The sequence below is a fragment of the Suricata suricatta genome, chromosome 3 (assembly GCF_006229205.1).
Source record: "Suricata suricatta isolate VVHF042 chromosome 3, meerkat_22Aug2017_6uvM2_HiC, whole genome shotgun sequence".
In the NCBI taxonomy this organism is placed as follows: domain Eukaryota; kingdom Metazoa; phylum Chordata; class Mammalia; order Carnivora; family Herpestidae; genus Suricata; species Suricata suricatta.
This window is the reverse complement of record NC_043702.1, coordinates 90,035,464-90,059,697: the sequence shown is the minus strand read 5'-3', so window position 1 is coordinate 90,059,697 and position 24,234 is coordinate 90,035,464. Positions and strand designations below refer to the sequence as shown.

The following is a 24,234-nucleotide window of genomic DNA, read 5'->3' as shown; positions in this document are numbered from 1 at the left end:
AACACAAACCATTCTGCCATTCAGTACCTCAAGCAACACGTAGTGGGGAAGGAGAAACTGGCCTTAAGCGAAGGGCCTTTGGAGCTTGGGGTACTGAACAGGGGTTTAAGAAAAAGATACCGCCACACACACCCCTGCAGCCGGCGCTCCTCAGGGGCCTGGGTCTTTCTGTCCTACCTATGTTTATCTCTTGGCGCGTTTGGGACGTTACGGAGTGCAGCATTTTCCTGGGAGTGTAACAGGGAGGGTCACGGGGTCTGCACTCGTGGTCCTCGCCCCAGGTTTCATTTCCTCACTGCCCGGGTCTCTTCCCACCCCGCCACTGACCCAGTAAATGGGGTCGGAGGTCTGCAGCTGGAAGCCTCCAGGCGGAGGGCGCACTGAGAGCCGGGTGGTCCAACTCCGGACCTCCGCGGCTGCACACCACGCCCACGCCCACTGCCAGCCGCTACAGCACCCTGGGTTCCGCCCGGCAGCACGCCAAGTTCAGTCCCACCGGCTGCTGGCGAGAGAATGGGCGGCTCCTCCGTAAGCGCCTTTGAATTGCGCGCCGCTGGGGGGAAACGAAAAGCCTTCCCGGTAAGGGGTTCTCAAAAGTCTCCAGGAAACCACCAACGGTTAAGCAGCGCATTTGGGATCGGTGAGAGCCAAACGGTCTCCCCACTTGCACCTGCCCCGTCTGCGCCGCCAACTACCCGCCGCCCAGGTGCCTTCCCAAGCTCTTAACTCCACCCTTAGTCCCAGCCGCACACACCTCAGGGTGCTGCTCCGCAGTGACTGTTTAATTCTCCTCCCTCGGTACGATCCCAAACTACCGAACCCTGGGATTCACTCGAGGAGCTTCCACCGCCCGCGAGGTCTCTCCCTCAATCCGTAGGCGTGGGGGCTGCTCCTGGCCACCTCCCTGATGCGGCCAATTCTCAGACCTCTCTCAGGAGAGTAGCACCCAGCACCCGCCTTTCCCGCTCTCTGATCACTGTGCGGGGGGTACTGACACAGCTCCGCTGACGGTGCAGAGTTCCGCGAACACTCGCCCAACCTCAAGAGTGGTCCCCAGGAGCCTCTGCCTTAAATTAACCAGGGGCAGAGCTTAGCTCTGGGAACGCGGCCCGGGCCCACCGCCTTCCACCTCTAAATTCAGATAATGTAAATCACTCCAAATAAACCCCCGCGCCCCTACGAGAGACCCTTGGTCTAAGTCCGGGGGCAGTGCGCACGCCTTCTCTGCACTTGTGCACAGAATGTTCTAATATTTGCAAACAGCGTGCAAGCCTAACGCGCACCGCAGGACTCAAGGGGGAGACACACGCAGCCACCAAAACGGTCGTTCCAATATTTTCTCCTCTGCTTAAAGAGAAAAAGATTACAATTCTAACACCCCCCCCCACCCCCGTGTAACCATGCTCAGAAAACTCCTTTCCACGCTCCTGAGGCGGGTACCGCACCTCCCACATTCTGGTCGCTTCTGCCCGCTCGGAGAAGGGTTGCGCTCTAAGTTTATGAGTTTGTACATTTAAGAAAAAGCAGGTTGAAACTGGACTTACACGGAACCCGTCCATGGTAACTGCTCGCTCTCCTCCCACAATGGTTATCGGGGGACACAAGTCGTCTGAGTCACTTTGCTACTCGCTGCTGCAGCCAACAGACTGAAGTTTCTGGGCGAAGCTGGACTTTTATAAAAACACGCTCTGCGAGCAGCGCATGCGCAGCGTGGGCGGGCGGGGCGGGGAGGAGAAAGGCGGGGTAGGGGATAGACGTGGGGGAGGAGGACCTGAGGGAGGGGTGAGGAGCCAGCACTCTGGCAGTCCCAATGAGGTTAACTGGGGTAAACTTGGGGAGACCCCGAGCGGCTGCTGTTAGCTGATGGTCACCTTGTGAGTCTTGAGCTGTGGAGGGCATCCCGGAGGCGCTCCCCAAACCTGTGAAAGCAGGACGCGCCTGAAGGGAGATGGAAGCACGGGCGACTAGCGCGTACCTGCGCGGGGCATCCATCCTTGCTCATGTGGATGGGATTCCAGACCCGGGAATGCTACAAATGGAGACACTGAGGCCCAGAGGAGGGAAGTGTCCTGCCAGAATAACCCAACCAGTAGGCGGCAATGCTGGAAGTGGGTCCAGCCTCTGACTCCATTCTTTGCGTGTTCAGCAGATGCAGTCCATTCGGAAAATAAAATAAGTAAAGATTCTTCAGAGCACAACTATACAGAACATAACCATACACGCACACCTACAGGAATAGTAGTACCAGCATCGGGTACACGTAATCAGGAAACACTTTCAGAAGAGGATAGGATTCTTTGGCATAATTAAGGAGGGAGGCTGTGTTGGAGAAGGAGATGTGTATTTCCGGGCAATCAATTCGTGAATAGTACTTTAGAAAATGTTAGGTGTGCTTTATTATTAGAGAAATTCAGCAAATAGAACTTTTTTGGTAACAGCACAAGGTAAGGGTGCACGGAATCACTCATTCATTTTCTCAATACCCTGTGGGTGTTAACCATTACAGCGATGCATTTAGTCAACAGATTATTTACAAGGGCCAATGCGTGAGACGCACTTTTCCCGACGCTCGGGAACGCAGCAGCGAACCGGAGGGTAAGGCTCCCGCGCGGAGGAAACAGAAAGCGGACTGGCAGAGATGAAATGACCGAGTTGGATCGAGATTCAAAGCCGAACTTGAACCGAGATCTGCCCGCTCGGAGACGGGTTTCGCTCTAAGTTTATGAGTTTGTTCATTTAAGAAAAAGCAGGTTGAAACTGGTCTTACACGGAACCCGTCCATGGTAACTGCTCGCTCTCCACCCGCAGTGGCTACTGGGGTACCTCAAGTTTCTTTTAAGTCTACATAATGTAATATTATTATTAATTTTATGTAATCATTATTGTGTCTTCAGACACCATGTCCAGCGTCTTCCACAACTCAATGTGGAAGACAAGTGTCCGCAGGGGTAAAGAATTAGATTGAAGAGCTGTGCGGGGTGGAGTCGGGGTGTGGCTGGACGTGGAAGAGTCCACGACTGGCTAGAGTTTGCGGTGGGCGCGGAGACACTGCTTTCCAGCCTCCAGCCGCTTCCCGCCGGCGCGGAGCCTGGGTGGGGCCGGGGAACGATAGAGGGGCGGGGCCGAGAACTAGCGCGAGCGGTGGCTGGGTGGTAACACCAGGAGCAGCCGGGACGGAGATGTGAGCTTTAGACAGCAACGCGCCCCCAGGGACGGTCCTAAGAAGAGGACTTGTCTAGACTGGACCCTAAACACCAACTTCCCTTTATTTCAGATAAAACATTTCAGTCGTAGGTGTTCCAGAGATATTCTGGATAGTCAGGAGGTGGGACTCTCAGAAACTTCCAATTTAAGACACAATAATTACTAGATAAAATTAATCATCATATTACATTATGTAGAATTAAAAGAAACTTTAAAGCACTTTTATTTTGTCATTGACTAAAACTTGGGCTCCTATCCTCGGATAGGATGCCATATTGAAGGACCAGAATTTCAGACAGGTTCCATGACTTGCTTTTCACGAAGCTCAGTACTGGCAGAATCAGTACATTTTAACCCAGAACGTCAGCTGCATTATACCTCAAAACTCTTTTCTTCATAATGCCTGAAACCTGATAGGTGGAATCTTCCAAGCCCGCCCCAAAAGGGGACTGAGGATAAATCCAGACGGAGTAAAATGATTCGCATAGTAATTTTTTGTTGATTGCAGACAAAAGAAAGCTTTTCCTTTATCTGTGGACTCCTTTAGATCCTTTTAGGTATATCTGCTAAAAGGAAGCAGATAATTAAGAGAACAATGAAATACTATTCACTGACTGTCAAATTAGGATTTTTTTTTTCTTTTCAAAGATAATATTTGGATATTAAGATAAGACCAGGTATGTCTCCTGTGTGGCAGGTGGGGATGTGGATTGGACATCCTCTCTAGTGAGCACTTTGTCTGTAGTCAGCAGGAACCTTAGAACAGTTAATTCCACCCATAGAATCTTATCCTGAGGAAACAGAGTTTTGCCACAAAGGCATTCATGCAGGCATTATTTATAACAGTAAAGTGTCTGAACAGCCCTAAATGTCCACCATTAGTGAAACAGTTGAGAAATTATTCATATGTGAAATTCCATATGGCCACTGCCAGTGATGTTTGTGAAGAATTTTTAGGCGTGCCTAGATGGCTTAGTCGGTTAAGCTCCGACCTCGGCTGGGTCATGATCTCAAGGTTTATGAGTTCAAGCCCTGGGTTGGGCTCTGTGAACTGGGAGCCTGCTACAGATACTGTGTCTCCTCTTGCTCTGCCCCTCCCCTACTTGTGCTCTGTCTTTCAAAAATAAATAAATTAAAAATTTTTTTAAATTAAAAAAAGAGTTTTTAGTGACATGAGAAAATGCTTATAGAACATTAGGCGCAAAAAGTAGGATTCAAAATTATGCATATAGTGTGGTCTCAGTTATGTTAAAATATGCACTAGAAAAAGATAGGAAGAAAAACCAAAATGTTTGTAGTTTTCACTGGGTACAGAATTGTATTTGATTTTTTACTTTCTTCCTTGCATTTTTCTGTGCTTTCCAAATTTTCTGTAATCAGCATGAAACATTTGCATATTCAGAAAAAAAGTCAATATGAATAAAGGAAACGGAATGCCTCCCTTCTCATACCTTTCTTCTTCCAAAGTATTCACTTAGATAGGATGACTTTTTCCACAATAGTCCTCCTTTCCTCTAAGGAATGGTCTCTTCTTATTTTCCTCTGAGCCAAACCGACCTAAATTACTTTTTAAACTACTCTATGATGTTCTTAAAAAGAAAACAGAACAAAAAACTCAAACATTTGTTGAGTGCTTGTGATGGTGTGCACCTGACCTCATATAATTCCCTCCACCACTCTGCAAGGAATATGTCATCTCTCTTCTGCCAGTAAGGAAACTGACTTTCAGAGAGGGCAAGGAACTTGGCGGAGATCACACAGTGAGGATCTGCACCCAGTCTGTCTGGCTCCAAAGCCCAGGCTCTCTTCACTACATCACAATGTCTTCTTTCTCTGACGGCTGCTATTCACCCTCTGAAAGCTCCCTCCTCTGAAAGGTCATTTGGCATCTACTTACATACTGCTTTGAGTGGCATCTCTTGTGATGTTATTCAATTTTTAAATGAGTGTATGTCTTTTCTCCTCTTCCTTAAATATTCTGGGTTCCTTAAAGTGAATGCTCAGATGCAACTAGCCCACTGATGAACAAATAATGGGTTCCCTAATCATTTACTGAAGCTTTATTTAATGAATTAATGACTTTCCTGTGTGGCTCTGGCAACAGAACTAGGCTTAGGGGCTATCTGGGTTTTGGCAGGATCCCCAAATTCTCAGGCTGGCTTTAGCCCAGGGAATAACTAGCTTTGGCCATGGTTTGGAGGGGGTGCTTATAAATCCGGTGCCATAGTGGCAAGCATTCTGCCACCTCCTGTTGCTGGTTCTGCAGCTGGTTGATTTGTGTGTGAGTGTGTTTGCATGTGTGTGAATGACAGAAGGCTGTACTCTGTCCCCAGATAGGTTCAAAGCCAGCCAGGAAGAAAACTTGGGGACAGACCTCCTCCTGATGGTGGATGGTAGGAGGTAACAGCATTAAGGGTCTTCTGAATGCAGCAGGTACCCCCCTACCCCCACCATCATCCTATCCCCTCACTGGCTCTCCCCTGTCTGTTAAAAGAAAAATTGCCATTTCAGCTTCTGAAAGAGAAAAACACAAATGTCATTGATGGCAGTAGGGAATACTCAAAGGGACAAAGTTAATGTTTCCCAAACTGATTAAAAAAAAAAGGAGGCTATTTCCCAAGGGGCATGTAATTCTACCAGAGGATTACAAATCTCAAAGAGACAATGCTATCAAATGTCAACCACTTCCAAGCTGGTGTTTGTTAGGTGGAAGAAATGGTCCCCCACTCACTGCACCCAGCCCACTCCTCCTTTCTCAATGCCTTATGTCTCTACACCTACACGTGACAAATGGCTTTGGAAAATAAACCAAATTTAGGAAAATTCTTACTAGTTTTCTGGGTACCATTTTTATCTTAAGTCTAAGCCATATCTTGAATTTCTAAAAAGTCTGACTTCACTAAAATGAGATTATTAGTTATTTCCATCGAAGCTTTGTAGTAGTCAAGATGAGTCAACAAAACTTCCTGTACAAAGAGGTAAGCTTGATGGGTAACCAAATACAATTTAGCGTCACCCTGGTAAGTCATTTTGAACAAAGCAGCCACTTAATTAACAATGCAATGATCATTACTTAACTAGCTCCACTGCAGAGAACACATCGCTCTCACAGTCTGCAGTGTTCCTGTGGCAGGTTCAGCATGGCTTTATGCGTTTGCAGAACAACAGACTCAGTGCTGTTGCATCAAAACTTAACGGTGTCAAGCTGGGAAAGAGGGCATGACTTTAGGAAATAATTGAGTAAGCAAACTCTGTTCTCCATGGAAGAGGCTTATCATTGTTTTCCTTAAACTAGTAAATTATTGGTGGTGACCTCAGCATCTCTGTAACAAGAGGAAGTGCCTAGAGAGCCCTGTGGACAGTCTGCTCTCTAAAGAGAACTGTGCATCCCATGGCAGAGCCAGGGTAGGGCCAGAGATGTAGTGATCTGATCACGCATACAGATGGGCTTTGTGAACTTGCTGAGATCATTTTACCAAGAGTTTTATATTAGCAGAATGGCAGGGTGGGAATTGTGTGTGTGTGTGTGTGTGTGTGTGTGTGTGTGTGTGTGTGTATAGGTCATCCACACAATGTTTATGGAAGAGCAATTTTCTAAATCCAGAGCCATGATTATGCCTTTGGAGCTACTTGTAGGAATAAGGCACAAGTGAGAAACCCTAAAAACCTGCAGATACTGTAAATAAGATGAGGCCATAGTATCTGAACTGGAGAGGTATGCCCTGTCCAAAAGGGGTAGCCACCACCCTTGATTGCCCTATGTAGGAATTTGGGCCATACCTTCCAATTTTTAATGTGAAATCTCTTGACTTTAAGATGTTGATTCAAGGGGCTCCTGGGTGGCTCAGTCTGCTAGGTGTCCGACCTCAGCTCAGGTCATAATCTCACAGTTCGAGAGTTGGAGCGTGCATTGGGCTCTCTGCTTTCAGTACAAAGCCTGCTTCAGATCCTTGGTCTCCTTCTCCCTCTGCCCCTCCCCAACTTGTTCTCTCTCTCTCTACCCCTCTCAAAAATAAATAAATAAATGAATAAATAAATAAATAAATAAATAAAATTTAAAAATGTGGATTCAAAACAAACAAACAAAACCTCTATGAGATTCCAGTTTACACTGGCCTAAGGTGTTGATAGAAGGAATCAAAAGAAAGATTTGGATGGAAGAGATACATAAAAGGCAGCAATGGACACCACCAGAACTGGCTGCAGAATTCCTTTAGGATAGTAATGTACCATGATTTGTCATCACTCAGAGACTGAAACGAATCACTTTGGATTTCCTGCATTGGTCCTTCGGCTCCCAGCTGCACTCAGGTTAATATTCGGGACCCTGAAGACAACTAACTCAGTCCCATTATGGCTCTATTATATTCTCTCAACCTCTTCTCCAGCCTCAGGCTCTCAGCCTTCTCAGTTACCTCAATGCCTGAGTACTGAGCTGTTATTTCTTCTAGCTTTGTAGGACAACATCTTTCTTTTTTTTTAATTTTTAAATTTATAGCTTATTGTCAAGTTGGTTTCCATATAATACCCAGTGCTCTTCCCCACAAGCGCCCTCCTCCATGTCCATCACCCTCCTTCCCCTTTCTTCCTTCCCCTTCAGGACTCAGTTTGTTTTCAGTATTCAAGAGTCTCTCATGATTTGCCTCCCACCCTCTCCCTAACTCTTTTCCCCCTTCCCCTCCCCATGGTCTTTTGTTAAGTTTCTCCTGTTAGACTTATGAATGAAAACATATGGTATCTTTAGGACAACATATTTCAAGAAGAGGAACATTCTTCCCTCTTCTCTTTAAACAGGAGGACTGATAGTAGAAAGTTTAGCTCGTTGAATAGAGTAGCTTTAGTGGTTAGAGCACGGGGCTTTGGAGCTGGCTCATATAGGTGCTTGAGTGCTGACTCTACACGTGTCTTCCAGCTCCACATTCAGGGACTTTATGTTGGTAGCTGGGCATATTCTCTAAGATGTTTCCTTAGATGTAATATCCAGATAATAATAACATCTCGCTTTTTGGATTGTTGGATGGATTAAATATGATAATGCATGTAAATTCAATAGCACAATGTGGGACTCATTTGTAGTGTTCAATAAACGTTGCCTGTTATTAATACAGGCTCATATCTCAGCTGCTAAAAAGTCTTCCTTGTCAGTGGAGGGCTCTGATTAACTAGGCAAATGGATTTCTTTCCATTACCCACGGAAGTGAGGTAAAGGGAAATGGAGCCTTAAATAAAGTGTGAAATGTTCTTCTAATTGTGGGGCAGAAGACATACCTGATGAGGGAAGGAAAGAGAAATAATTAACTCTCTCATACATGTCTTGAAAGCCCTCTTCTGTAGTTATGAGGGTTCAGATTCAAGGTTAGAGGGGACATTTGAACCCATTTGGTCTCCATTCCAAGGAGCTCCTTTTTCAACCATATGGGATGCTCCCCCCTATTAACACTCCCAGGGATGGGCAGCCCATTCCTCAGAAAGGGAGCTTATCCATAGCTAAGTGAGCCTGAGCACTAGACAGCCCTTTTCTCCAGGCACCTGCCTCCCCTATTTTCTATCCTTTGGGTCTAATTTAACTTGAACTTGCCTGGATGAGATGCCATGAGAGGAAGCCAAAGACAGCTGTAGCTAAAACCATCCCCAGGCTAAACCAAAACCTGCCCTTCTAGAGATACCAATTTTTGCAGCCGCAAGGATGAGCCCAATGAGAGCCCTCTTTGTTCCATTAGCACATTTGAGAGGGGAATTGGATCAGGTTAGGGTTTCTTTTCATAAAGGAAATTATCTCCAAACATGGAAGATTTAAGGATTAAGTGACTCAAAAGATTTAGTGCTAGACTTTTTAAGGCCTCCCGAGACTTTCAGATGTACTTGCCTGGAGAGAAAATGTGGGGAGGAAGCAGCTTTGGAAGCAGGCTAATAAAGAGCAAGATTAACCCCATCTTTGCTTGGCATTACACTAGGGGAAACCAGGTTAAAATGAATCCCTAAAAAAATTGTCTGAAGATTCACTCTTAAATGGGATTCTTTTTAGCAGGTCCTGAGGGGTCCCTGGAGAAAACATTGCTTTATTATCCAGTTGCCCTCCAACTTTTTCCAACTGAAAACATACAGCATTTCCTGGAATCAGTGATGGCTTCGTGTTGGACCAGTTTCTTTTCAAACAGAGGAAATGAAACTGTTTTCAGAGTCATTTAAATATACCAAGGGTGGTGTGTTTCAGGTTTTCTTCTTTGTTTTTCTACTCCTTTATTCCTGTGATGAACAAATTGTGGAATTATCCTCTGGGGTACATTTGTTGACTGGGGTCCAATTTGCTGAGTGCTGCCCTCCATGGCCTGCTTGCCTTTGAGAGCTAAGTTGGGGGCAACCCCTCAGAGGGAAAGGTATTGAATAGTTCACCTCTACCCCTGTTGTCCCTTTATGGCTTAGAAACTGACTCGTGCTGATATTTTATTGCATGTTTGGGAGCAAAAGGTAATGACCTCCACAGCAATACTTTGAACAACTTGGAGCAACTTGGACGAATCCTTTCCACAAACAGGCCCCCATTTGCAAGTCCAGATTGCTAAAAGCTTTATCTCTGATGATAAATGAGCGGGCATCTAGCTCCATCTTTAAGCTTCTGCCCAAATTGATTTAAATAAGCTGCTCAAGACTGAATAGGATTTGTTCTCTGCCAAGTAAATTTTCACTTCAGGGTTAGGGTCCTGGTGGCCAAGTTTTTTTTTTTTTTGAGAGGGCTTTTTCCTGTTTTTCATGCCACACCATATGGGGTATGCTCAGGTTTTTATCATAAATTGGCCATTTACCATCCTAAAAAATAAGAACCAGGGACGCTTGGGTGGTTCAGTCTATTTAGTGTCCTACTCTTGGTTTTGGCTTGGGTCATGGTCATCGTGCAGTTTGTGGGATTGAGCTTTCTGTCAGGCTCTGCCCTGACAGCATGGAACCCTCTTGGAATTCTTCTCTTCCTTTCTGCATGTGTGTGCGCGCTCTCTCTCTCTCTCTCTCTCTCTCTCTCTCGATATAAAGACATAAACATTTAAAAATAAATAAATAATTAAAGAACAATACTCTGCCCTTCAACTAAAGCCCCTCCCCCAACTTCTCTCCTTTTTATACACCCCTACACCAACACACCCACCCGCGCACCTAGCCCCTCCCCCCATCATCATCATCATCATCAACATCATAACCAACCATCTCACAAACCCAAGTTCTCTAGTGTTTCTGGATTTTTAATGTCACAGCAACTCCTGCTTTCTCTCTTCTCTGTCATATGTCTGCTCTGTTCCCTGTAGCCTCAGTTCTAGTAAGGAGAAGGCCCACTCCAGCATCGCCATGAATTTCTACCTAGGCTTCTACTTAAGAGTTTGCATGTGGAGGGTCACCACCTAGAAACGAGAAGACCTCCCTGATTCCTAATAGACAAAGGCCTCCTCTGCCCTTTTATGCTAAACATAAACATTTAATTGGCCCTCATTTCTGATGGGCTCCATGAGAAATCTTTGTCCTCTTCCTCAGAAGTATGAATATACACAAGATATTTTTTCTGCCCATTCTCCCCTAGGCAAGAGTTTTGTTGAACTTTACTTATTTTCTGTCATTTGTGTTGTGAAAATAAACTCACTATCCAAATCTGAAAAAATACATAATTAGATATATATTATTTCAAAGTGTACACTACTTTTTTCCTTGAAAAATCTTTGCTTTATCCCCACCTTGAGTCACAGAGAATCATTTAGATGCTCTAATCTTCGGCCCTGTCGTCTGCAGTCTCTGGCCCCTTGCCTTGTGTTCTCTGTGAATAGAATGAGCTGTTTTGAATAAATTCTGCGGAAGAAACAGCTGAAAATGGGGGCGTGTGAGGCCTCCACAAGAATAAAAAAACTGGCAAAGATAAACCAATACAAAATCAGAGTTTCTCCCCCTGCAACTGCTGTCCCACTTTGCTGTAAGTATAAACAGTTCTCCTCTTTTCTCCTGAGCACAAGGGAAGTGGGTTTTACTACGCAGCTCTCCCTTCTCTATGTTGCCAGGGGCAGATGTGTATATGTGAATGTCTGTTTCATCACTGGCCAGAGGCAGTGTTGTGGGTCCCGTAATCTCCCTGGGTCTGAGTCTTCTTCCAGAACTTCCAAAGAAGCCGAGGCGGCCACAGAATGCCTGGTGTGCCTGTTGGGTAATGGAGACCTCTACCTCCCCAGAGAAGAATCTGGAAAGTCGTTTGGGTTTTGCTACCCTGGTCTCCCCCCACCCAGAGACTTGGCTTCTGGTGGAGGTGGAGATTGTGAAGAGCTAGAAGAATTCTACCCAGAGAACCATATGTGCAAAGACGTGGAGGCTGTGTCCTGGAAGCTGTGGTAGAAGGGCTACCCCAGGTGTGACTTGGCTGTAAGGCAGTAATAGAAATGTGAGTGAATACCAAACGAGGTGATCGGGTAAGATGAGGAGCTTTGCATGCTCTGAAGTGCCAGACACATATGAGAGAATTCTATTAATTATCTTGCAAGGTTGATATGACTAACATACAAAGCAATCTATCGGACAGCTTTGTAAACAGGAACAACATTAATTAAAAGCTAACTATTGTAGAGATAAGATGTTTTGAGTAGATCTAGATGAAGTGTAAAACAAAGGTGAGTTTCTATTCATAAATCACAGGGACCTGGTTTTGACCTGAAAACCCCAGTGCTGCTGTGAGAGGTGGGGAGATAAGGAAATTTTGGAATCTGCCACTGGGATCAAATAAAGGTTGGTGGTAAGTCCACCCACGGTGCAGGCCAGTGTTCTTCGTTCTTCTCCCCTGCAAATCTGGAACACACAGTCTCTCTACTACCCATGATCTGTCCCACAACATTTTATTTTTTTTCCATTTCTCTTTAGGACCTGCCTTCTCCTCCTTTAGTGGATTTTCTTCCAGTTCTTCCTAGCCCCTTCTGAGCACCTTCTCTTTTACTTCTGAGACCTTTTCATTCCCTTCTCCTCTCCCTACTCCCCGCCCCCTTCTTTCATTTTGTAAACTATTTCGAATGCCTGCAATATGCAGAAGTGCTGCCAAGCACTGGAATAGATGAATAACATATAGTCCTTAGTCTCAAGACACAAGTGCAGCATGGGAGATGATTATAGGAACATAGATAAACAGAATACAAGCTGGAGCAAGATGGACCATGTGAGCAGAGTAGAAACAAGGTACAGTAGGAAAGGAGGAAATCTTTCACACAGGCAGATGTATATGAAGAATGAGTAGGATTGTGACATGGTGAGGACTGGGCCAGAAAGAGGACATTCTGAGTGAAATAAGAAAGCATAACTAAAAGGTTGGAGCCAGCAACAGGAATGAGCCACACTGACTGGAATATAGTTGGAGTTCTGTCTGGGAAGGTACATTGAAGCTAGAGCAGAGACGTTTTATAGACAAGGCTAGATCCAAACCATATTCTGTAAAATAAAAGGAAAGCTGTGGAGATTCTGAGTTAAAATATAATATGCTCAAACCTATGCTTTACAATAACTAATTTTAGGTAGAGTATAGAATGGGCTGGAAGGAGAAAGTTTAGCTGAAATGAATGGGCAGAAACCTATATGGGTAGGTTGAGCAGGGGATTGTAAGCTAGCTGGGGAGGAGTGGAAGACTGATACATAGAAGAGATCTTGGAACTAGCATCTGGTGCTCACTGACATTGGTTGAGGAAGAAGGAGGAGGTCAGGGAGGAATTTCAGCTAGGGTATGATGAAGAGGTCAGGAGAGAGGCTCTTTGGGAAGGGAGAGGAGGTCTAAAGTCTCTTTTTTTATTTTTCAAGGTCTGGGTGTTGATTTCTTAGCAATACCTGTGTCTGGCTTATGAGCATTTGTGCAACACGGGGGAGGGGTGGGGGAGAAAAAGTCTAAAGTCCCTCCTTTTATTTTTCAAAGTCTGGGTATTTGTTTCTTACCAATGTCTGTGTCTGCCTTGTGGGCTTTTGTGCAACATAGGGAAGGCAATGATATCCTGTTACTGATGTCATTGGGCTGACTTCATCTGTTCGCACCTCTTCAAAAGATAACCATCAGAGGTGGCCAAACTTGGCAGACAAAAAAAAAAATAAGGGTAGATTTCAAGATCCTCCCCTTATGCTTCTAAGTTCTCTAACTGTGGATAATCTGGAGTGGATTTTCTGGGGTAGAAAATGTCAGATCAAAGCAAATTGATATGCGGTTTGTTAAACACCAGTTAGAGGTGCCTACTGTGCTAAGAAGTATAGGAGAAGAGGCAGACGGAAAGGATGCTGATATCTGAAGCGATTTAACAGTTCACATACAGATGTCTGTAACTTTTATGGTCACAGATGAATTCCACAGAAAACAAGGAGTTGATGGCACTGACCCTCCTTACAACTGCAGAGACAGACTCACTGTGCCCAGGGTTGGGGCACAGTAGTTCAGAAGAAAGAGCCATTTCAAGCCAATGTGCCTAGGGAAAGCTTTGCAGAAGAGATGGAAACTTACAGGGAATCTACAATGCCATTGTGCATTTACCTCCTGGATGGGCCCATAGTTGGAATGTCCTACCCAAGGCACCTGCAATTAAAATCATTTCAGGGATCCTTAGCTACAAACATAAACTTTAGCAGGACAGTAAAAAAAAACTTGGTCTAGGGATGCCTGAGTGGCTCAGTCAGTTAAGCTACCAACTTCAGCCCAGATCATGATGTCACAGTTTGTAGGTTCCTAGGCAGAGAGAGAGGGAGACACAGAATCCGAAGCGGGCTCCAGGATCCGAGTTGTCAGCACAGAGCCTGATGCAGGGCTGGAACGCACAAACTGTGATATCATGACCTGGGCCGAAGTTGGATGCTTAACCGACTGAGCTACCCAGCTGCCCCCAAAAATTTTAACGAAAATAACTTGCTCTATATTTGTGACTTTATTTGTAAATTGTGCCAGTCATTTTTGAGGAAAATAGGCTATCTTTTGCTTCTAGTCCTTTACTCCATTGCAGTAGCTGCTTTGTTGAGTGTTCTGGTCTACCTTTGGGTGTCCAACTTTGGTTCTCAGAGTGTGGCTGAAGGCTGTCAGAAGAATTTATTCTTAGATTCATTTTTTCATTCCTTTTTGACCTTAGATCGTGTTTCTGGCCCTTTGGTTACTCACTGGTGGCTCATTTCAAACACTGCCATTCCAGAATTGAATTCTTTGAGTGATGTTTACTATTCAGGAGCAAGTGAGTGCAGATGGATGGGCTACTGGACTTTGACCCTGACAGGGTGGCACATGCTGCTTCCCAATCTTTGGGCAGTGGAACCCCAGGGAAGTTATTGTCAAGCATACACATCGTCTCAAGTCCCAAATTTTACTTCAGACTGAATAAATAATGCACCACAACTTTTCATATGCATGTAGATGCTTTGTGATTAATAATATATCAAATTTCTATGAAAGTGTCTTGAATTTATAGTTTTGTTAGTTTGTTTTTGGTTGTGTGTGTGTGTTTAAGAGTGTTCTTCCTTAACAGACACTAAGAGCCTGACCAGCTTTCATATGGTGATTCATGAAACTTTGTGGTTGTTAAAAGTGATCTTGTTTGGTAGAAGAAAGGCAGCCCTGGAAGAAGCATAGTTTTTGTCTGGTGCCCAGAGCCTACCCATAATGGGCTACCAGAAAGAGAATTGGGGAGATAACCAATATGGAATGGGACAGAAGGAATATTTCTCTGTACACCACTTACTACTCAGTTTGCAGTAGGGAGTTACCAATAAGAGGAAGACAGCTTCTAGGTCCTCTAAACCTACCTCCCACCCTGGGAAGGAATCTCTATGGAACCTTCAGGAAAGGTAAATGTCTAGCCCAGTCCTCCCCTCCCCCACCCCCCTACACCACAGGAAACTTACTATTAGGCAAAATTCAGATCCCTGGACCTCAACCTTGGGGTTACTGATTGGGTAGGATTGAGGTGGAGCCTTTGACATTTGTATTTTTAAAAAATGGTCCAGGAGATTCTGATGTCAACCAGAATTGACACACAAGACTGACATGAAAGGACAAAAATACTCCATTATAATGCTTTTTGTTTGTTAAGTGCTCACTAATGCATGAACAGCGTCATGGTAAGGACCCTGTGGGCTTTATGTTTACACCCCTTTTCTTACTTCTCACACCCACTGTGGTAGACAGATCCCTATTAAAAAAAAAAAACACAAATGTATTAGGGCCCAGGGAAGTGAAACCAACATGTAGGCTGTGTAGTGACAGTTGGAACCCCAATGTACAAATGAAACCAGGGAACACTGGGTGTGACGAGCTTTTGAGGAGGGACAAACAGTTGTGACCTTGAACCCACAAATGTGATTGGCAAACATAAAATAAATATTGTCTTGTTAGTGGGAGACTGATGGGGCAGAAATCAAGGGAGGAGAAGTTCTTCACAAGGAGCTTCTGACACTCAATTCCTTTGTGTATCCAGTCTACCTTTGGAAGGAGCAGAATCAGCTTAAAGCTGGGGTCTGGAGCTAAGAGACCCAGGTTCACTAACTTTGGCAAGTTACCTAATGTCTTTAGGGTCTCAGTTTCCTCATCAAAATGGAAATAATGCAAATTGGTACCTACCTCTTGCCATGAGTTTAGACATCCACATCAACATTTATGGCACACTTCCTCTGTGCCAGTCCTCTGCTGAGGATACCACTCTTTAGAAGTTGAAAGAAGCCCATGTCAAGGATTCAGGGAAAGGAGGAGGACAATAGCATCAGAAACTCACATCATCCTTTTTTAAAAAAAAATTTACATCCAAGTAAGATAGCATACAGGGTAACATTGATTTCAGGAGTAGATTCCTTAATGCCCATTCCTTGCCCATTTAGCACATCTCCCCTCCCACATCCCCTCCAGTAACCCTCTGTTTATTCTCTATATTTAAGAGTCTCATGAGAAACTCCCATCATTCTTTATGCGAAGGAGTGTAAGGCCAGGGAAGCCAGATGTTTGCATGCTCTCTCTTGCACTACTTAGTAGATGGATGCCTTACTAGGTTCCCCCAGAGGCTGGTGGTGAGCAGGAAGATGGTAGCCACCGTTTCTTATGGCTGCTGCAGTGTATGACAAAGGGTTGTTTCTGGTGCAGCAGCCCACACCCGACACTGCCTTCCTGGTCCCTGAGGAGTGGAATTCTCATTAGGAGAGACTCTTCTTTTGGTCACAGGGATTCCAAAGATCACTGGGACTTGGGCTGTTTCAGATGCCATGTAGCAGTTCAAGTCCACTTCCAAATGGGCCCAGAAAAGGTGATGGCTCCTACGGTGAGGACAATCTATATGGGGCTTTGCTGCTTCTGTGCGATGACTTCTCAGCCCATGGGACTATTGAGATCTCTAAACCTATAACCTCCAGGTGACCTTCCCCTGGGGAGTAGCAGAACTATCATGAGCCTGTTTAGGACTCTTATTTAGAAATGAGTCATACTTTTCTACTAAGTCTGCTCCAGGTTGGAGTTGAATGCCGCCAGGAACAGTCCAGACTGCCTAGTGGCTGGGTGTCCCTAAGACTATACCCCTCTCTCTTCCAGCCTTTCATTTTCCTGGCTTTTCCTCCAAGATAATAATGTCTTATGATAATGGTATGAGTTGACATTAGATGCCTGCTATGTTTTACCCCAAGCTAGCACCTTCCACCTTGGACATGGGGGAGGGACATATTTTATATCCCCAGTCCTATTGATCTTTATGTCTCTCTTCCTCCTTCACACCCCCTTCTCAGACAAATCATTTTGTTCCTTGATTTTGATAATCCTGTGGATGAGCTTTAAGATAGCAGAAACCGAGCCCTTGCTGCTGTTGATAATTATAGTTCTTTTTCTCGGAACTCCTTTCTTTTTTGTAAATGTGTACCAGGTGCCCCCAAGTGAAAGATACTTGTTTGTTTGGTAAAGACATCCAGATAAGAAGAGTCACAACCAACAGCTCTCCCAAAAGAAGTAGTTTCCTTGGTCACTGAGTCACCACATTAAATGTTCACCCTGGCTTACTGGCTGAAATAAGTCAGTGGTCCTTTTAGAATTCTCTTTGCACAGTGTTTCAAAGAAACCTGCAATTGAAATTGCAATTCATTTTTTCTTCACTGCAGCTGACTATTTTGCATTTTCCCAGGGTGAAACTCAACCTCTTTTCTGGTGTTGAGAAGTGTCAAAACTTCAATTATGAGAAGGAGTGAAAAAAGCCCAGCTATCAAAGGGAAATCCCAAAGATTTCTTTGCAAGTATAGGAATACATTTCTCAAAATCAGATTCTAAAACTGAGTGAGTGGTTTGCTGTATGCAGCTGTCTGTGGCTTGAAGTTTTGAATTCTTTTTTATTGATTGATTGATTTAAATTGTTTTTAACATTTATTTATTTTTGAGAGACAGAGAGAGCATGAGCAGGAGAGGGGCAGAGAAAGAGGGAGACACAGAATCCAAAGCTAGTGCTAGGCTCCAAGCTGTCAGCACAGAGCCTGATGTAGGACTTGAACTCATGACCCTGAGATCATGACCTGAGCCCAAGTCAGATGCTTAACTGAGACACCCAGGCACTCCTAAATTCCCTTCTTTTTAAAGGGTGATGCATCATCCTTCTGTTTGCCATCATCCTCTCTGTAGCCCCAGCCTCCCAGAGGCAGGCTTCACTGGTCTACCCAACAGCATCTTCCTGATCCTGTTCATCACAGGTAACTGTTTCATCCATGGGAATGGGCCTTTCACCAGCACAGATTGTGGTGATTTTTCTATGGAGAAGGGGTGTTATTCACTTTTTTCTGGACCACCTTCTGCACTGATACAAATCCTTCCAATCTTAGAGCTCATCTTCAATCCCACTTGCTGGCTAAAAGGCTATGAATGGACATCCAGCTCCTTCCATCCCCAGACATTTACTGAGCACCAACTATGTTCCAGGCACTACACATGGAAATACAGCTGTACGTAAGGCTGGCCAGGAACCTGTCCTCGTAGAGCTCATGGAGACCAAGACAAGTGCACAGGTACTTACAGTCCAACCTGAACTAAACCAGAAGGCTTCCCAAAAGAGATGAGCTCAAAGCTAAGATAAAACAAGTAACTTAACCAGGTGAAAGGAGTAAAGAGGGAAGAGCATTTCATTTTTCATTACACTCACATTTACAGTATCTTCTTATACCCTGTATGCCCAATGTGTACCTGTTGTTGCTTTCAAAATATTGTAACTTCTTAAAATTTTTTTCTATTTTTGAGAGATAAATAAATAAAATATTTATTTTTGAGAGAAAGAGAGAAAGAGACAGAATGTGAGCGGGGGAGGGGCAGAGAGAGAGGAGACAGAGTCGGAAGCAGGCTCCAGGCTCTGAGCTGTCAGCACAGAGCCCTATGCAGGGCTTGAACTCACAAACCGTGAGATCATGACCTGAGCTTAAGTCAGATGCTTAATTGATTGAGTGACCCAGGTGCTCTCAAAATATTGTAATTTCTTGAGGACAAGAGTCTTCGGTTCTTTCCCACTCATCCTTCTCAGGGCTTAGCGCAGTGCTAAATGCCCTGCAAGGAAAGACAGTAGCATGTATTCTGCCTATTCTGTGCCCACCAGGTTGTGTGCAAGGGGTTAAGTTGCCATGTTACAGAAGGAAATTTCAGGTAGTATGACTAGGGCAGTAATACCCACAGCTGGGAAATGAGGATGCTGAATGGTTCTGTGATTTTGGGTGGATCTCTAAACTTCTTCCAGGCCTTGATTTCTCCATTTTTGAAATGAAGGGATTCCACTACAGTGTCTCCCAGCTCTGTAAGTCGCTTTCTCCTGTGGCCACACGGGGCCATCTGGTTGTCGTTGAACCCGTAGAAAGATAACTGCAAAAGGCGGTTTAGGGGTTAAGTCAGGAAATCCAACATGGAAATGAAACCGCAGCCCCAAATGCTGAAGTCTAGGCCAGTTGGAGATCAAGGAAAGGATGTTCCTAAGAAATGACCCCAAAATGAGCCCCACTACCTCTCCCCTGTTCTCTGTGCCCAATGCCAGGCATGCACGATGCAGGCTGCCAGCTAGGGAGAAACCGTGCTTGCTGGGGCTTTGTTCTGAGGGGCCAGTGGAGCTTTCACTCCACAGCATCAACACCTGCGGTCTTGTAACCTAGGCTACAGAAATAGCAAGTGGGTGCGCAGAAGTCACGTTGATGAGATAGACAATGCTGGGTACAGACACTCACAGCAGAGCTCAGTGCTGAAAACACCTCGTTCAGGACATCATGTACCAATTCAAGGGTGGCTCCCCCTTTTTTTCTCTCAAATTTTTCAAAACAGGAAGAAAGTTTTGTTGAACTTCAGACACCAATAACCTAGGTCCTTCTAGAGAGATCTATTTGGAAGCCATCCAAAAAAGCTACCTTCACTAAGGGATGTTAATCACTTTTTTTTCTCTTTCTTTCTCTCTTCTTCTTCTTCTTCTTCTTTTTTTAACTCTGAGCTTCTGGTGGCATTTTGGAAGGTTGGCATAAGGCCATCTGAAACCACAGTGGGGTGTTAGGTAATCATGTTCTCATTAAAATGCTGTTTTGTGGTTTAATTTTCAACGGTTTCTTTACAGCTTAGAAACACACATACTATATTTTTGGGGCAAAGAGAGACTCTTACACAGGCAAAAAGGCGGGAAAATCAGCTGCCCATAAGACACTTCCTTGTGTGTTTCCAGAAAAACAAAAAACAGCTATTTTTATTCTAGAGAAGGCAAATTGAGTGGAGGGTAGCATTCATGGGGCTTCCTAGAAATTGATGATATTTAATTGACCTGGGAACATGCCTCCAAAATATCCCAAGACTGTCCAGGTTGAAAGTATTAAGTAGTGTCTATCCATGACATCTGTCCATTCAGTCATTGAGTTGAGCACTTTTACTAAATGTCTGTCAAATGCCAGGCACTGGACTAAGCCCAAAGGAAAAAAAGATAGAAGCCAGTGTGCACAAGAAAATCACCACCAGTTGGGGTAGTGGAGGAGTAAGTGGGCAATGCAGCATGGAGTAAGCGGCCCTGTTTCTCCTCATCTTCACTCTGAGGAATTCCTACTTGGGGGCCTTTGAACTTAATCAGTGAAGACAACAAAAACTAAAGCCTAAGCTTATCATTTCCTTTTTAAAAGAGAGGCTGTGAAGCCTCCAAATGTTCCCATTAGATAATCTTCTAGAGCGGCCCCTGACTTCTTCCTACTTCGTCCCAGCCAACCTGTTCCCACCTGACCAGCTCCGGCTCTGTGACCGTGACAGGTCCTTGACTTGGCCACTCCTGCTTTGCTGTTTGTACATTCCCAGCAGTAGGATCTTGGCTTCCTTCCCAGTTCTTCAGTTCGGCTTTCAGCTCCCCTAAGGCCTCACAGAAACCAGACCGGACCCTGTCCTATGCTTTCAGAGGGATGTACAGGAAAGTACTCAGAAATGCCGTCCAGTATGATGAAGATGGCCCCAGGTAAAAGGAACTGAATCAATTCAGCTGCAGACCAGTTTGTCCCTAGGACTAATTTGAGTATTTCAAATCAGATGAGCATTACCAATCAGACCTATTCTAGTAAAGGTGTAATTCTACCTGTTCCAGAAAAGGGTGAAAAAGAAATCTATTTTTGGATCTTTTTCCCCCCTCCAATGTCCTTTCCCTTTCTTCTTCTAACCTCACTTACTGATCTGTTTCTCTTCTTCTCTTTTGCTCAATGGTGTCATTGTATGCATATTAATGGAGAAATTTGCATAGTTATTTTTGGTATTTGGGGGGATTCAAGTTCTCACAAAGCACCTACAATAGATTGAAATTTATAAGTGCCTAGTTTTTCCTCCCTCCACCCTTAAATATTTGACTGAAATGAGACATTATTGCAGGGATCTTTAAACATTTTAAAATCAATGTGAAGTCTTTGAATTTAATTAAAAACTCTCTCACTGGTGAGCATTTTTGAGGCAAGTCAAATTTGCTGACACTTCACTGGAGGTTTGTATATAGACCAAAAGGTGAGTGTGGAGTGAAGTGGACTGATTTAATGTTAGTTTCTCAAAACACTGACATTAAAGCAGGTAGAAATCAGTGTGGTTTTCTTCATGGGGGGTTTCACTTTGACTTTCAGCATTGAATCTGAGGGTTTGATGAACCCAGAAACGCAAAGTGAAACTTGGGAGTGTGAGTGCGTTTCAAGCCAAACAAACTTCTATGAATGGAAGCTGGGTCCCAATGGGTTTCTTGTCACCGTTTGTTAGATGTCACCCTCTACTCTTCATAAAAAATACAGTCTCTTGTCTTTAAGGAATTTACATTTAAAAATAAGATATATTGTTAATCAGCCATATGGCAAGACATTTTCTAGTTCTTGTCCTCAAAGTTCCACGTTCATGTGGATTACTTTATATAAACCAGAGGTGCCATCCTTGGAAGGTGGATTGGAAGGCCTTCCTGACCCTCTCCCCCATGTCTTCTGGAAGATTGGAGGAAAGGGAGTAGTGAAAGGTGAGCCAGCTCTGCCTAATTTTGATTGTTAGCCTGTCTGAAAAGATCCCTCCCTCCAGGTCAGTGCCCTTCCCTAGCCCTCCACCTCCTTTGGCTGTGGCAGCTCTGGAAAGTAATGGAAGGGCCAGAGAATATGGAAGGGAGGTCTTGGGCCACAGAAAATGCATTTTTTTAATCTTCCTACTTTTGACTTGTTGGGCTGAAGTAAATCCATAAAATAGCATCATGGAAGCCTAACCAGCATATTGCTCTTTAGTGTACATTCAACATCTTGAATGCTGAATTCATTCAGACTCCTGAAAGTAAAAAGTAGAAAAGATACAGAAGAACCTTTTGTTTTCATAATAGTTTAATTGGATTTAGTGTTCAAAGTGGATGTCTGTGTGTTTGCCTGTGTAAAACGCTTAGGTCCTAAAATCCCATGAGTCAGGGTATCTAAATTGGAAAGGGGCTCTTTCCCCACATTTCCCCCTGCCAATTGCTTGCTTACAGTTGCTCAAGTTTAGCTGAGGATGGATCAAAATTAGCGATCGAATAGCAAGGTGCTATTGTATGGCTCTGTGAAAGAGTTTACACAGGCTCAGAGTTTCAGACGTGATTGACAGTGGAGTGTGTGAATCAAGCCCCTTGTTCTGTTTTGCAGTCACAAAGAACTCTTTCCCTTTGAAACCCTAGAAGGTCCCCTTCTCTGGACCTGTGGAGGAAATTAGGCAGCAAATAACCATGAATTAAAAAAAATCCATTAAAACTTTAATTGATGTAACATTTATGGAGCAGTGAAGAATTTTAGGATGGCTTTCTTCACCTAGCTCTCGAATTCTGCCACCGGTAGAGAGTGTAGCTAATACTGATAGTTATATCATCTTCTCTTAAATCACCTGATCTGACTTAGTTATTAAACTTTACATAAATTGATTTTTATCTAATTAGATAATATTAAGAGAAAACTGACCGAATGATCAAAGGTTCTCTTTCTCTCTCTTTTCCTGGTAATTATTCAGATTAGAATCCTGTATAGAGATTAGTGACTCTTTGGTATAAAGATTTGGTGTTTGGCTTTCCGAAACGGTTGTACAAATATTCGGTCTGAAAGCCCTTTTAATGGCCAAAGATGGAGGAGTTGACAATCTAGGAAAGGCCAGGTGGACCTGAGCTGGGATGAGTGGTTTCTTGGCAGGGAGCCCACTCTCATGATGAAAGCTGGGAAATTTTGCTTGGAGAGAGTAATCCAATGATATGAAAGGATTAGGCAGGCTTACATTTAGCAAACTGTAAGCCATGAATCTGAATGGTGCACCTCTTCTCCACACAGGCAGCTGCTCTGCTTGTAAAATAGAGTGACCAAAATTAAATGAGAGGAGAAAATAAAAAGAGAGGGTGGGCAGAAGCGTGTTTCAAAATGATATTGCACGCATAGCAACCAGGTTTGCCATCAGTAATTCCTGATGAGTGCTAACAGAAGATTCGTCTCAGCTAAGAGAACAACGGCTCCCCAGCACCATCCCAGAGACAGGTAGAAACTTCCACCATCTCAAAACTGCACAGACTTCAAGTTCACCTTTCATCCTTTGCTCCTATTGGTCTAGCCACTTAATTATTTCACCTTGGAATACTTAGCTATTAGTGACACTAATTAAAACCTGCCTTGCCCTTAGATGTATTATGAAGCTGTTTGTAAAATGCTGTGAAGGCGAATTGTTCCAAGAGCTATCAATTCTGGTAAAGGCCGTGTCAGCTTCAGTTATGTGCTCATAAATGCAAATCTAACCTGGTCAATAATCTCCAGGGATGGTCTGAATTGCACAGCTGGCTGTTTAGAAAATGTGTATGGAGGAACATGAAAAGATTACTGAAAATGCCTACGTGAGGTTAGATAATAAATGGAACTCTATGGGCAGAAGGAAGGCAAAACAAAGAAGATATTATTGGGCATCACATATGTACTGTATTGTACAAAGGAGTGATTTAGGCTGGGTGAGCAAAGTATTGGGGAGGAGGTTATTAAAATAAGAAGTCAGCACAAAGCATAATAAGATTTGATGATACAAGTTCCTAGCAGTGCCTGCTCCATGTCCTTTTACTTGTTTGTTTTGCTAGCTGCCCTCCTGTCATTATTCCTGGCAGAACTAGGGAAGTGAAGGTGGAAGACGACTCCCCCGTCACCATTTTGTTGGGTCTATGGACTTTCATCCTGGAAAGTCTTGATGGACTTTCATCAACTCCTTCTCCAGAATGTTATTTCACATAATATAAATATAAAACCTATTCAGTCCTTCAAGTAGATAACAAAAGTAACTCGCTAGTATGCATGGCTTTCTCATATGATGGATCCATAGGTACATGATGGATAAATGGGTGGATAAGTAAAAGCCTCATTCATTTAGTTATTCAGCAAATATTTAGTTAAGTATGTGCTTTGTGCCTGGCATTGTTCTAGGTGAAAGGGATACAGGGGTGAAAAGACAAGGTCTCTGTACTCAGTGAGCTTATATTTTAATCAGGAAGACATGCAACAAACAAGTAGACAAATGTACGTGATAATGACAGTGAAGATTAATAAAGCAGGGTAAAACTTGCA

General features: G+C 44.0%; 1 protein-coding gene across 2 annotated transcripts in view; it reads right to left on the bottom strand.

The window, feature by feature from the left end:
* The window catches only part of CXCR4 (C-X-C motif chemokine receptor 4), a 4,882-nt gene extending 2,050 nt beyond the window's left edge, over positions 1 to 2,832 (bottom strand). Inside the window, exon 1 of one of the 2 annotated variants that reach the window (XM_029934646.1) lies at positions 2,768 to 2,832. In XM_029934646.1, coding sequence (XP_029790506.1) covers positions 2,768 to 2,782 — 15 coding nt within the window. In that variant the 5' untranslated portion in view covers positions 2,783 to 2,832. Of the gene's footprint in view, positions 1 to 1,544; positions 1,656 to 2,767 lie in introns of those variants that run through there. The other variant, XM_029934645.1, reaches the window with a different exon arrangement.
* Between the last annotated feature and the right edge of the window lie 21,402 nt (positions 2,833 to 24,234).